At 37.6% G+C, this 15,775-nt stretch overlaps 1 protein-coding gene across 2 annotated transcripts in view; it reads left to right on the forward strand.

Moving 5' to 3' along the window:
• OLFM3 (olfactomedin 3) overlaps nucleotides 1-15,775 on the forward strand; it is a 123,658-nt gene that overhangs the window by 84,855 nt on the left and 23,028 nt on the right. Inside the window, exons 1-2 of one of the 2 annotated variants that reach the window (XM_030573378.1) lie at nucleotides 8,666-8,794; nucleotides 13,633-13,779. In XM_030573378.1, the coding sequence (XP_030429238.1) occupies nucleotides 8,666-8,794; nucleotides 13,633-13,779 (276 nt within the window). Of the gene's footprint in view, nucleotides 1-8,665; nucleotides 8,795-13,632; nucleotides 13,780-15,775 lie in introns of those variants that run through there. The other variant, XM_030573379.1, reaches the window with a different exon arrangement.

Raw genomic sequence — 15,775 nt, forward strand, 5'->3', positions numbered from 1 at the left:
CCAGCAGGAGAAGCTGAAACTGACTTGAGAATCCAGAGGATCTTCTGTGTAGAAGGTTCTTCATTTAATGGAACTCTTTCCTTCCATACAAGGGGACTGATTCTCCAGACTATTTCTCCAGTTTTAAACTCCAACGACTTCAGAAGAGTTATATCAGCATAAATCTGATGTACTCTATTGGGGAATTAGAGGCAAGATATTTATATAATCAGAAATTTTAATATGAATGGAATCATAACTGTTATTTACATGATTTTAAGTTTAATTAAATGTACTGTAATTCAATTTCTATTTAATTTGGTTTCATTTTCCATGTCCTATCCTTAATGCAAACCATCTTTTAAAAAGTAAATTACATTCTTAATCCCATACATAGTTAATAAACCATATATGGCTTTATGAAGCAAGTCATTTCCTAAGACACTACTGACTTAGAGCGGAGAAAAGTGACATTATACATTTTTCCAAGTAATAAGAGATCTATTAATTCTGTGCTTAAATATGGCTATTTGTGCAATAATAGATTTCAGATAAATATATTTCAGTTCATTTGGTCGCATTATCACTACACAGATGGAACTATGTGAGTTCTGTAAAAACTGATAGATGTTGATAATACACAAAATATTATTTCAGTTTCTCCTTTGGAATGTAAACTGAAATAACAAATAGCCTTGTTTACTAAACTAGGAAACTTCAAGTGGGATATGATTCTGTATCAGCCCAAAAATCCCATTGATTGCAACAAGAGTTTTGCTTAAACAGGATGGGGTTAATATTTCAGAATATTACTATTTCTAACATAAAATTTAATAGTACCACTAACACTAAAAGTCTGAAATCTTTAGACTAATCAGTGAAAAAAAATATTTTTGTTTCTGCAATGTCAAGTCCATTTGAGCCTATGTTCTTGGTGGCAAAATATACAAAGCTATAAATGTCTTTTTAGGTTGGTCAAATGCTGCAACAAAGCTGAAGCATCTGGTAAGCATAGAAACTGCTTATTGTGAGTATACACTGAGTTAATCAGAGGGAGAAAAAAAGAAGAAAATATCATTTCTTTGCCGCATGAGGGTTTTCAAAATACTCGGTTGCTCCTTTCTTAGAGTGTTCAATTACATTATTTTAGGATACTGTAGTTTCAAGCAAATAATTGTTTGGGGGCAAGGTTTAAAATACACATTATGTGGGATTTTTTGAACAGGAAATTCTGTTTATTTGAGAGGAATAAAGATCCCCACTTTTTATATCTTTGGATATTGATTGTCTTTTCAGATGGTATGAGATGAGGGTCTAGTCAGCCTCTCATTTAAAATCATCTCTTTCTTATATTTAGGTCTTGCCTTCTCTTATTGAGTGATATGGATCCGACAGAGGGACAAAAAACTTAGGATACAGCACAATGGTCCAAATTTTCAATTAAACTTCAACCAGTATTGTAATTTGTTTGTGCTTTTGGAAAGCCTTTGATGAGTCCATCACGAGAGACAATTAAGGAACTAAGGAGTCAGAAGGGGGCATGTAATGTTCTGCTGTGGATCAGAAACTGATTATGAGGAGAAAAACGAAGGAATAAGTAACTGATTTTCAGCATGGAAGAAGTTTAGCAATGGTTTCCTCCAAAGGAATTGTATTAGGACTGGTGGTGTTTAATGCATTTATTTAACTTCTGGAAGAGGTGGTGAACTGTTAAGTGACAAAATTTGTGGATGACAGAAAATTGATTGAGTTAGTCAGTCTAAAAGGGATGCTGAGGAACTTCAGAAGAACCTAATAAAACTAGAAAATTAGGCCACCTGGTTCAAATGAAAGATAATGCATATCAGAAGCAAAAATCAGAATTACTCATGCATACTGATAGATTGTAAACTAAGTGTAACAATTCAGCAAAAAGATTTATGGCTGCATCATTCTGGATTTAAAACATCAGTAATCAGGAGTGGTCAAGAACAGACAGGATGCAAGGCTGCATAAAGAAAGGAATAGAAAATAATAACAATTCCACTGCGTGGTATTAATCAGTGGTATACTCTCATCTTGAATAGTGTGTGGAACATTAGTCACCACACCTCATTAAAGAGCCGCACAAATAAAAAAGTTCCAGAAAAGGGCAACAAAAGTGATGAGATGATTGGCAACAAGAAAGATTTTAAAAGATTAGGACTATATGTTTTAGAAAGGAGAGAAATGCGATGTAACACATTAATGATATATAGAGAGTAGAGATACTAAATCAGTTGCTTCTATGTACTCTTAATAACACAGGAACAGAGGGACACCCATTAAAATGAAAAGTTAACACATTTAAAAGCTGATAAATTTAAATGCTTCTTTACAGAACTCATAACTGATCTGTAGAACTCACTACCACATTACAGTACATTACTGAGTTAAAGAGCTTACAGGGATGCCAACAATGATTAGATTCCTTTCAGTTCCTGGGGAGAAAACATGCATATTTAGTAGACAGAAAATGAGGTTTTCCTTTAAAAAAATGCTCAGTTTTCTTTCCAGTCTAGTCTAGAAATAATGATAGTACTACTGCAGATGTTCTGTAAGTTTTAATGACATTCAGTTTTCATTGGATAGCAATAACACAGAGAACATTACTCTGTGTGTGTGTCTCTCTCTCCCTCTATTTCCACCACACCATAGGGGCCTAATTCTGGCCTGACTTACGCTCTGCATATCTTGGATAATTATCTAATTTGAATGTGTATCTCATGGTGTGTCTGGCATTCAGTGTTGGATGGTTTGAGCAACGTGGAATGCCCTGATTTACTTTCTGATGGGACAGATATTTTGGAAGCAGATCTTTTCCCAGAAATCTTAAGGGTTTATTGGAGATTTTCTTATTGAATAATATATTGCTCCTGTCATTGTAAAATTATAAACTTTTCCCTCTAAAAAGCATGGCTTGGATTTAAGTTTATGACTGAAACAGATTCTTATCCATAACTGTATTGGAAATTGATTTGATTATTACATTTCCCCTTTACCCTTCCTGCTGATGTTACACCAACTGCTTTGATGGATCCAAAACATGACACCTTGGCACTCTTGTGCAATTTGGCCTAATCCTGAAGACCATGCTCAGCCCAGTTACCTGGGATATGTAATAGGAAGACAAAAAGCAGAAGACAGTTCTTCTCCCAGACATGCAGAGTCACTTCCAGAAGCTCCAGCACCCCGACGTTTGAAGCAGCAATGCCATTTATGCACTCCTAGTAACAATGGATCTCTGCCCATGCCCCACTTCCACCTGCCCTCTAGAGCACTGAGTTCTGCACTATACGCTAGGTGTGCCTGGTTATGTGATGACCATGGCTGATACACCGGGCATAATTCAGCAACCTCCAGAGCAAAAAGTACAAGCTCCTACTGAGACCTGTAACACAAACTCATCAGTAAGTTCCATGCACATTTCATTTGGCTCTCAATCTCTGTCTTATTTTACCAAATGGAGATCATAAAGATCTTTGCTCTCAGAACTTCTAGTTGCACTCTAAACTTTTTTGTAAGCTGGTGATATGGCCTTTTCACACTATTGTCTTGGTATGTGGAGCAGCCAAATTCTCTCAAGAAATCTGCTGTCAGTTTTCTCTCTCTTTAGCACATCATAATGTGAGCTATGTGTGGGCATGAGTAAAGGAAATGACTTCGTATTGAAAGTGTTCTTCTTAACTTAGTAAAGGACCAGTTCACATTCTTCTGTTCTTTTTATGTATGTAAGGTATTTTTTATTGTAAGGCTCCCCAAGATGTCCTTGGCATAATGTCCCAAATGGCTTGGGATTTTATTGTTTTATCCAACAGTATAATATGGCTCTTCTGTTTTTAGTCTGAATATCTGCATGATCATAAGTACGCCTTTTGCATTGCAATGTGAGGTTCTGTTTGTGTGGAAATTTCCACCTGCACCCCTGAGCAGAGTAGCAGACGCATTGACAGGTAAAAAATGGTGGATGAGTGTCAGTGCTCTTGCAGTTATTAAAACTCACTTTGTATACTGCAGCAATAGCTTTGAGATATTTATTTTGATTCAGGTACAACAAGATATATAAATGTTCTATATTTTTACACTTTGATATTTTTTCTCATTTTACTGCTGCCAGTTTTCTGCCTTCTCTCAAAGTGGGATTTTGGTTAAGAATAAATCCTGTGTCAGATGAGTAAGGAGTGAGTCTATCCTTTCCAAATAACTTACTGTAACTTTTTAGAATAGTTCAACTCAAGCAAATTGTCAAAGCTGAAATACATTTTTCTAATTCGGTTTCACACCACTCAGATATCCCCAGGAGATTCTCTTCAGAAATTGGATTAATTTGCCTACTGTAATATAGGATATGCTGCCTCTCAGTCTTTGGAAACCTGCCAGACAAGGAGCTTATATATTTTCAAAGGGGAATATTAAAAGTAGGAAGGGGAAGGAGATGGCTGAAGTAATAATAATACACACTGATATATAGTTCTTCTCACCTTCAGTGGACTTCACAAACATTAACAGATGGATTCTCATGGCATCCATGATACAATATTAGCCCATTTTACAGACAGGGAAAGAGAGGTTAAATGACCCAAAGAGAGTCAGCGGCAGAGCTGGGATCAGAGTTCACTAGTACCCAATCATAGCAAAAATATTTGCACTCCCAGAGATGCAAGGAGAATGCATTTGGGTTCTGAATTCAAAGTCGGTCTTCTCACTCAGAGCAACTGGGGCTGGAAACATTGGCGGTTGCATGCTCAGCCCTGAGGAAAGGAGTGTCTTAGACCTATGTCCAGAGAGCTCCTGCGGTGGAGGATGGGATGAATACTTACAGAGGAGGGAGGATACATTCAGCCCAAATCTGTTGAAAGGAAGATCACTGTAACAGGGGATCTATGAAAGGGGAAGGAAGAGTAAAGAGAATGGTGGTTTTGTGATCTTACAAGTCCCCTGGATAAGTAAGTGTGCAGATGTCGGGCACCTACATTCATATGCCAAGTACAGGTAATTTTAAATACTTTATGGACTCTATATGTCTTGGATAAATATAGTAGTAGAAGAAGTGGTTCTGTGTGGTTTATTTGTTTGAGGTTGGGTTGGAAATGGAGAAAAGTCCACATCAAGAAACGGCTCCAGGTAGAAAATTGTAGTGTTTACAGCTTTTTCCAGTTGTGGAGGGAAAAATTGTAGCTGGCTCATCATCTCTTTTTGTTTGAAGATAGGAGTATGCATCTTGTCCCAAATTAGTGTGCAGTAGCATCAGCATGAGCAAAAGAAACAGCAGCTCTTTGGACATCAGCAGTGCAATATAAGGAATGGCAGTAGGGCTTATATGTTAAGGCAGCACAAACATCCAGTTTGTGGAAAGCCAATCAAAGCTTGTATTACAGATAGTGAAAACTTCCTCTTCTTAGCAGAATGTGGCATAAATAGTATAATAAACCTAGAGTCCACTTGTTGACCATTCCTTTAGTTTTGGTAGTCATATAAAAAGGACCACAAGTTCTTGAAAGATCCATTCCTTTACACATTCTTCTGTAAATATAACTATAATAGACACATCAGCGTCAGGCCTTTGGCTTTGGTTATGACCCTTTGGAACCAATCCACTGAAACCAAAGGGACTTAAAGCTGCCTTAATTAGGGAGCTGAGAATCCCCACTCTCCCCATTGCAGGCTGGCATAAAGGTGGCATAGTCATAGGCACTGAAACTAAGGGTCCTGGGGATGCTACTGAACCCACTGGCTTGAAGTAGTTTCCATAATATACAGTGTTTAACAGTTTGGTTCAATGGCTCTCAGCACCCCCCACTATAAAAATTGTTCCATCACCCTGGGTATAGAGGGCCTTTACTGCACACCCTTGCCCCCAGCTTTGATGCCATAGGAGGCCTTCCAGAGGTATGTTAGAACCAGAGGGGTAATCCTGAGCCCTAGGGAAGCTTAAGTTAGAATAGCCTTTTGGTTACTCTGTCTGGGTCTGGTGGCTGGCCCAATCTCCAGCTGCCCTCAAGATGCAAGAAGAAGTAGAGGTAACCTAGAGCCACCTTTGCTTCCTCCTTTACTTGACACATTTGAGCATCCAACCCATTAACATTAGTTTTAGTCTAAGGCAAAGCATTTGTTGAACAGAAACCATGTAGAACAAATCAAAATACAATGCAACTGACCCATTGGGGCTGATTCTGCATTTATAAATTCTGGTACAAATTAGGTGAAGCCCAGGGCCGGTGCAAGGATGTTTCGCGCCCTAGGCAAAATTTCCACCTTGCGCCCAGTCAGCTTAGGCGTCGCAAGCCTGGGAGGCAGGAGAAGTGAAGCAGCCATGGCGTGCTCAGAGAGGAGGTGGGGCGGGGATAAGCTGGGGCAGGGAGTTCCCCTGCGTGCCGCCCCCCCCTTACTTGTTGCAGGCGGCCCTCCCCATGCTCCTCTGCCCCAGCTCCCTATGCCTAAATGCCGGCGGCGACTGGGGCGACCAAAGATCTGGTCACCGCGGTCACTGCCGAAGAAAATGGCGCCCCCCAAATTGCAGCACCCTAGGCGACCGCCTAGGTCACCTAAATGGTTGCACCAGCCCTGGTGAAGCCATTAGAGTTACGCTAACGTGGAACCAGTGGAACCAAGATCAGAATCAGGCTCATTTCGTTTGAATAGTCAGAATAGGTAACAGAATTTTGTTAAGGGGAGACTAGTTCACATGGCAAAAGTCAAACTCAATGGAGCAGAGAGTGTTATTTATTAGGTAGCGCAAAAAACAGTTGTCCTTGATTGTGCCCCCATCTCTGCCACTGATTTACTGTTCGACCCTTTGCTAATCGCTTACCCTCATTACGTCAGTTTCCCCCACTTGTAAAATAGTTACCTACCTCAGAGAGCATCATGATTTAGAATTAATGTTTGTACAGCAGTTTAAGATCCTTAGATAACAGACAGGTGAAATCCTGCCCCATTGAAGTTAATGGAAGTTTTGCCATTGACTTAAATGAGGCCAGGATTTTACCCACTTTATCCCATGTGTATAAAATATTATGATCTTCCACCTAAAAGCCATATATAATGCCATAAGTGGTATAATGTTTTTTGTAGTTATAATACTTGAAAAAGGGGGCACCAAAAACTCTTCATACTTAGACCTTTTATTATCATGCCTAATAAACAATACAGGGTAAAATTGTCAATATTCAATATTTTATCATTTGTGTTGAAGTGTCTCATAAATAAGTAAACCTACAATTTGCCTCACATTTTAAACTCTCTGTTAATTGTTGTTGATTTGCTGGATATACATCTTTCAAAAGGATTTTTGCTTTAGGTGTTTGTTGCTTTACTAAAACCTCACAGATCTCTAAATGAACTTCTTCAGTGAGTAACACTTTTTTCAATATTTTGAAACTTAACATTTTAGCTTAGTGTGCAATTCCATGAAAGTAGTTAATATTTAGATGCATGCTATCTCTGTTGTATTTGCTGCTGAGCCTTTGTGCCACAAGGTCCCTCATAAGATTATATAGTAGCTCTCAATGTGTTTTTTCCCTGTATATCTTGATTTTAAAAAGACAATGACTGATTTTCTGTACTTCTTGGTTAAGTAACAGGTTGATTGAAATCATTTTAAGAGCATTTGGGAGAGAGAAGTTAGCATAAATTTGGAACACAAGCTCTGAGAATTTCAAAAGCTTTTCTGGATGTTTAGAAAGCTTAATTCCACTGAATGCATTCATGAGCTCCCACTCTTCTATATAAATATGTATCTTTTCAATTGCTTTGAGGATTTTTTTCATATCACCTGCCAAAAGTGTTTAAGAAAAATATATTTCCGAGGAAGTAAATTTTGAAACAAACGCCAGCATTCACCTTGGGAACAAATACAATATTCTGTCTCCTTGCAAACTTTTAGCCAAGTACTCTTTCAAGTAAATACTGTTAAGAAAACTTGCTCTACCTACCCTCTTTAGAGACATATTCAAAATGCACATACTATACATAACAATTACCCATATTGCACAATTTGTGGTACAAGCTTTTGTTCTGTTGTTTCTATTTTATGACTTCCCCACAAATCAGCACAAGCTGCCACTGAATTTAGAAATCATTGTATCACATTAGACAACAGAAGACCCTGTAGCAGATTTAAGGAATCAGTAACTCCTGTACCCCTACTTGAGCCATACGTCATTTATTTTCTGTTCCTCTTCCCAAAAGTAGCATAGCTATTTTTTCTTCAGTCACTCTACTTCTGTACTGCTTGTGAACATGTCATAAGAAGCTTTGCAAACTGTGAAGTTATTGATATTGATAATTTAAGTGACTACTTCAAAATCTGTGAATAGCAGTTTTAGGAAACAATTTCTGAGAATGACAGCCTTTGTGTTTTCCTGGCCTCTCTAATAATCCTTCCCACCATTAAGGGAGATGAATGTAGATGTAAAGTACTATATGGCTTAGTGATTAGTATAAGAAGTATCTGTTGGTAAGAGATACTTACTGTTGAAGTATCTGTTGGTTAGAGTAGAAGAACTGAAGCTGGGGGAGGCTGTGTGTGTTTTTAATGGTTGATTAAATCTGGGGAGGTTGATCTCCTTTCATGCTGTGGATGTTGAGTGCTGCAGTCACGCCTCTCACTGCCAGCTAGCACTAGGATGATAATCAGTCACTATGAAAACTCATTAGCTCCACAGCAATGAGTCCTCCACTGCTCAAGCTTGGTGCTGTTCTTAGTACCATGGCAATGATCTCTAACTGGATGTCTCAAACTCTTCCATCTCTGGTAGGACTAAATACCACCAGACTATCCACTTCAGATGCTCTTGTAAGTAGCTCTGATATGTTGTAAGCCATCTTCATGCTGAGCTAATAGTTTAAGGGACCACAAGGCTATGGTTTAAGTTACCTCTTTGTAAATCTCTTTTAAAGCTATTAATCTTTATGCTGTAACTTACTGCATGCTTCTGTCTGGAGATGTCAAACTGCACAGTATTTGTGTGGATGCTACAGACTTATATACAAGGGAAACTTTTTGAAAAATAGCCTGATTAAGTATTTAAGAACAAACAGCTTCATTTTTTGAGTATGAAATGTTTAAAATATCTAAAAAAATACTTGTTTCTGTAGCATAGATTTGTTTCCATATTTATTGTTCCAGAAAATGCATACTGTTGTATTATAGAATAACTGAAAAGAAACATACAGTCTATCTTACTCTGTAGCATTGCCACAGAGTTGCTTTTCTTGATTTGCAGAACAGTCAAGCAAAGGGATGTCTTTTAACAAGAAAAGAAAATAGGTACTTTTCAATTTGGCCGCAGGACTTTTATGCAGGCTGATTAGGAAATAGTGGAGATGATGAATTATTCGTTAGATTAGTTAAAATCTTCCAGTACTTGTATTTGATGTTCTGATGTCCGTAAATTTTAACACAACATGCCGCAGTCTCTGTTTACATAGAACTAAAGAAAAAAAGTGTTATTAACTCTTTCTCTGAACTTCTATGTGTAATCTAAAAATTAGATTCATATTTCAATCGGACAGGTGAACTCAAGGACCTTTACAGTAGCATTTGTAGAAGAGGAAATGGATTCTACCAAATATTAGAGAAATCCTATCTGTGTAATTTCAGTGTAAATGAAATCAGAGGAGAACAGCTTACTATTCTCAGGACTGAATTTCAGTTGTAGCTAAAAGTGATTAGTTAACTGATCAATATTTAATTATCTGCTTGTATGTGGATAGGAAAAAATATTGCATACAAAGTTTTTAATATTGTTACTTTTTAATTCATTGTATTATTATCCTAAAGAAATGAGTTTTTATTTTAGTACAACACCGTATTAAAGGAGAATGGGGAAATCCTGAATTTTTCTTAAAATATAACTAATTTGCACACTGAACTATATGGGGCATGTCTCTAAATCTTACTGGCACCAACAAATCAGATGGGTCCCTTAATCCAAATATACATTTGTGCTTGACTAGCTGGGACACACACACACACATATATAATTATATGTATAATTTGCAGATCAGTTGACATCTTCCTTGACTTCAAGTGAAGTTCTGCTCATTTAAACCCACTGAGGCTCTGGATCATAGCATGTAGGCTTTGTTATTATGCTGCTTGCTCTCATTAAGATGGAGCAACCATACTTGTTTCATGCCTTAGTGCACTGTGAGGTAATAGAAGTGTCAGTGAAGCTGGCACACAGGGATAAAAGCCTTATATCCGAAGCAGAACAGTCTTGTAACATTCGTATGGTGGAAAATAATCATATTCTGTAGAGTATTATAGTCAAGAGAATTTCTTCTGCTTTATCCATCTTGTTATAGAGTCTTCTTATTTCTATGGCATGTAATTTCTAAAATGCAACATTATGAGATAAGGCACTATATACTGTGAATTCAGAACTAATCCTTGACATCTGGGCATATATTGCCAACATATCCTCGGAAATCCATCAACATATATGAGCAATCTGCAGTTCAAATTGAATCTTGCTATGTATAAAACTTTCTAAATATGTTTCCACAGGCCACACAAAATTTGAAAAATTGTACATTTTGTACAAGAGAGAAAGGGAAAAAACTCCTCATCTTCTTTACATTTAACTACTTCTTTTCACCTGAGCTGAAAAGGGGGGAAAGATAGGACCAAATTTACTGCTGGAATAACTGTTGAAGTCGGTGGAGTTATACCAGAAGAAAAATTGGCCCATAGTGTTTATACACAATTAGTTATAGGAATTATATGTATTGCAATGAAATGCATTTGCCCAGACAGTGGTGGCAATGAACACAGCTATAATATTCTTATTGAAATATCTGGTAGTGGAATTCTATAGCACAGCTACCTTTATTCTAAGATAACATGAAATATTAGCTTTTGCAGGGGCTCCTTTCTCTTTCCATAAGATTATTAAGAACTAACATTAATATTTTTGTTTCTCCTCTTTTGAAACTTGGTTATTTTTTCTTGTCTGCTTACTAAGACCTGTCAACAGTAAGCCTGCATTTGCGGTTTGGATTCAGCAGCTTTCATAAGATTTTGATGTCTTCTAGCTCCTTCCCTGGGAAGCAGAGCAACTTCCGCTTGAGGGTGGGATTAAATGGGAAAGAACAAAAAAAAAAAAAGTTCAGGTGTGTGTAAAAATCACACTCACAGTTATAGCTAGATAGATAGATAGATAATCTCTATCCATACCCTCTCATGACAGTAACTTCTTTCCTACTGAATGAATACAGTAAAGCAATGGACCCTAAATTTAGAGTAGTATATCATCATTCATTTAAGCATATATAATTAATCACAATGCACTTCTAGTATGTGCCTGAGGGTTTCTCATTGTGATAAGTATATATCACAAGTATAGAACAGCTCATTTTAAAAAAAATCGAATGGCAAATGCTTTTATGTTTGTACAAGTGTCTCTTCATTTAATACCACATTGTAAGGAAATTTGTGCCTGGGAAAACATGCTTTTTGTCAGGAAATGAGATTGAAATATGTGATTTCAACACAACATATAAAGGGCTGTTTGGACAATTCAGCTTGGATTACATCCGTTTTACTATAGACTAGGCCTGATTCTGGTGTCTCATCCATTTTACACTGGTGAAACTTTGTTAACATAAATGGAGTAACTCCTTAGTTTATACCACTATGAACTCACAATAAAGCCCAAAGATTGCAGTGTATCTGTACATTAGGAGTAAGTATTCCTGTGCCTTAGAAGGGATAGGAGCTAACATTGGATTCTGCAGATATTCCTAAACTTTGACATAAACTTATGGTTTCAGTACTGTTATATGACATCATTATCTGGGTATGAGGACTATGGAAAACCATAGAAGCCACTAACCTAAAATTAGCTAACATTGTAAGGGTTAACTCCTTTGACAAGCCTGAATTGTTCAAGCTTACAATATTACTTGCTATTCAAAACCAATTTAAATTGTCCCTGCAGCTGTAATTTTGTTTAGATTTTATTGTTCACCATCTCTTAAACTAGATTTCTTGTGCCCTAAAAAAATAAAGGTTAGAACATCATAAAACTGGCATGATTTAGCAATGAACCCTAGATACGTCTTTCTAGCAAACCCTAAAGCAAGTTCAACTGTCTTGCATTTACAATCCCTTTAAATTACAGGCTTTTATTTTCCTAGCAAAACAGGGGAATATTACAGTTTTGATCTTTCAATTAACTCTACAGAAGGAGAGGTCGCTGCTTTCTTCAGTGACCCCAGCAGAAATCCCTTGGAAGAAAAGAGGTGGTTCTCTTTTCGTGTATTAAGATGAAATGCAGAGAAGAATCACCAAGGGAATACTCTTTCACCTTTTATTCTAAACTCATTCTAAAGAGATACTGTATCTGCTCTGTAGTGATGAACTATGCAATGGCTGACTTTACTTAGGCCAGTAAGCATCAATATTAATGCTTGCCAGTTTTAATAATTACTGTTTGCACTGATGTTAACTACGTTTTTATAATATAACTGGTGACACACATATATTGTGCGAAAATGAAATTATTCTGGGGCAGCCATTAGCATCTGAGCTTTGAAATCAAGTAGCCAATACTGTATTTGTTAGATATAAAAAGAAGAAAGCATAATTATATCTTGACTAGTCATCTCTAAATTCAATACTCAAGAACATTACTTCTATTAACAGATTTAATTATATCATCTGAAATTCCTCCATCATCAAGTTGTTTTATTTCCTTCCTTCATCTTGACTTCTGTAAATTTCTATATATCTTATTAAATGCATGTCAACCAACTCTTTCAATCTATCATATAATATTTAGGGAAATAGGCAGATAGAACTTTGGGATGTTGGTCACCACTGGGAAAAAAAAAAACCTATAAAAGACTAGAAGAATTTTTGAGTGTTACCATGACTGCTGAAAGCAGAATGTGCTAGGAATTTCCAGCATACAATACAGTCTCAATGACTAACTTTGCTCCCTCTCATCTAAACTAAACAGATTCTTTGCTTTACTTCCCCGAGGCTTCTCTATTGCTGTTGGTGTTTATAGCTATGTAACTGCAAGGCTGTTTTTGGTGTACTGCACCTTTAAAAGTAAAGTGGGCCCCCTCTAACTTGTTTTTAGGCCTGAGAGTTGATCAGCATGGATACTGTTACTGTGCTTTCTCATGAGGACTTTATATTTGTTCCTTTCTATCTTGTTGTTTCCCTTAATCTAAAGTAAAAGTCATCCAGTAAGAAAGGACAATTTTTTTGTTTTTTCATTGAAACTATAACACCTATCCACAGAAATGAAATCAATGCACTTTTGTTGAATCATGAGTACAAAACTGTTCACATCCAGACTGAATATGAAGACTGCAATTAAGCAGGGTTGTCAAATATTTCTAAATAACTATTAACAAGGAGTAAAGTATAATGGAAAACTTTGGAAAAATGCAAAATTACCAATCATCCATTAAGGGGATAATAAAAGATAACTAAAAGGAACATCATTGTGAACACATATGGTATGTAACAGAGCAAGCATATTTTCTTAAGTTTAATTGCTTTGTGTGCGTATATCTATACAGAGATAGATATTTTGTTTTAAAGAATTTGAAAAACCAAAAACTAATTCATGAATATCACTCTCTTTGCCTTTGCTTATTGTTTTATTAATATAGACTCAAATTAGCCCCAAAGAAGGATGGCAAGTGTATAGTTCAGCCCAAGACCCAGATGGCCGATGCATTTGTACTGTAGTTGCACCAGAACAAAATTTATGTTCCAGAGATGCCAAAAGCAGGCAACTTAGACAACTGCTAGAGAAGGTAAGTCTCCCAAATGTATTCCTTCTTTTTGTCCACTGAGACTTCCATAGTAATCTGCTCCTTTCCCTCTTTAAAATAATAAATAATACAGCATTCAATGATTATCTATCAATATTATTTCTCTGTTTCCCCTTCCCAGTTTTCCACCACTAATCACACTTCATCTGGTTTCTTTACAACACAGCTCCGCAGATCCGTTATTGACGCAGCATCTTAATGCTGCATTTTCGCTCTTGTTTCTTCCTCCCAGATTTATTCCTTTAAGAGAACTGAGTCCCATAGTTTATAATGTCTATATTAAAACAGACTGGCCATCATAAAATTAGCTACAAATTCTAGTTCAAGCTAGCTAGAAGCACCAGGATTCAATCTGGTGCCCATGTCACCATCATAGGAGGATTTTGAAGCTCATTGCCTTGAATCACACCAACAGCTTGTTCAATGTGTTTTCTGCCAAACAACTAAAGAGTTTTACACCTCAGATTTATTCACAGCTGCATGTAAATTTAACTGATAAAAGATTATTTCTATTGCATAAGAAAATGAGGAAAAACTGTAGCCACTGTAACCAAGTTCTGTTTACTGTAGAACAAATGGTGATGCATACCCTCTGAGGCCACAGAGAGCATTAAAGGCAGATAGCAACACCAAATATTGAGCTAAAAACATATTTGCCCGCACAAATTGTTCAGTACGTTACTATCTCACAGACATTTTTGGAGTATTAACTCACTTTAGTGCCAATACGGAGCCAGATCCTGCAGGCTGACTCAGGCAAAACTCCCGTGGACTTCAGTGGGAGCTTGGCTTGTGTATGTAACTCAGGGCCTATGCCATGTCATGTGACCAAATTCTGTAAAATTATAGCATGATCTCGTGTTCAGGAAGGGCTTAGAAGTTGACATGAAGGATATAGATGGAATTTTATACCATCATTTCTTAATCCACTTCAGCCTCCCATGCTGCTTAATAGTCACCAATAAGCCATTGTTTGGCCATGCCAGAAGAAAGATAGAAGGCAATGGACGTGGTTTAATTAGATCATAATTTTATTCATTTAAAATATCTTGGATTAGCCAGCAATAAATAGTGCAGTGCATGTCATCCTCATTTCCTTAATCATTTCTGCATAAATCCCAACCTGCTACCAGCTGTCTCATTGCTGGGACACAGCCACCCTCCCCTCCTTTGAGATGAAAAGGGCTATAAAAGGAGAGGGAGTCAGTTCCTCTCTGTACCACTGGTTCCCAGACCTGCTGTGTGGAAAGTGAAAAAAAAAACACTCCACCTTGGCCATTCTGGCAGTGAGGGAAAAATTCCTTCCCGGCCTCCAGGGAAGAGGGTGCCTAGTATAATACCCACAACAGGTCATGAGGAAACCTCATCCTTTTGCACTTTTCATGGGTGGCTGGGTGGGTGCTGCAATTCCAACCCAGTAAAAGATGGCTTCTCCAGGGCTGCATGGGATGGGATATAAATACCCTCCCACTCTTCTGGTCAGTAGAAAGGGCAGTGACCCACCCCAACCTTACCCCAGCTACTTTCTGCCCTTCCATTCATCACTGTACATTTCCCCCTCTTCCCTATTACCCACATTGTAGGGGAGCCCTTAACGAAGAAATACCCCTTTTTTTCCAGCCAGACAAACGAGGCCGTCCACTGCCACATGCAGACTGCAGAGAACACATTTCACCAGCCAGGGATCAGTGGAGAGCAGCAATGCTCCAACCACCTTTTTTTTCCCCAGCTAAGGACATGGTGTGTCCCTATGCCAGCTCTGATGGTTTATATTACTCTGGAATTCTTCTAAATCTGAGGAAATCCCACCTAGCTAGATTAAGGGGGCTTTTGATTTACTTTGTGGTACAGGAGCTGTAGCTGAGGCCTGGCCTGGGCCTCATTTCTTGGAAGATAGAATTTGGGAGGTAAACAGATCATTAGGCTAAAAAGCAAATTGTCTGGACCACCTAAGATAAGAGGGAGAACACCCAGGGAA

Source organism: Gopherus evgoodei, chromosome 8, assembly GCF_007399415.2.
Source record: "Gopherus evgoodei ecotype Sinaloan lineage chromosome 8, rGopEvg1_v1.p, whole genome shotgun sequence".
Taxonomy (NCBI): Eukaryota; Metazoa; Chordata; order Testudines; family Testudinidae; genus Gopherus; species Gopherus evgoodei.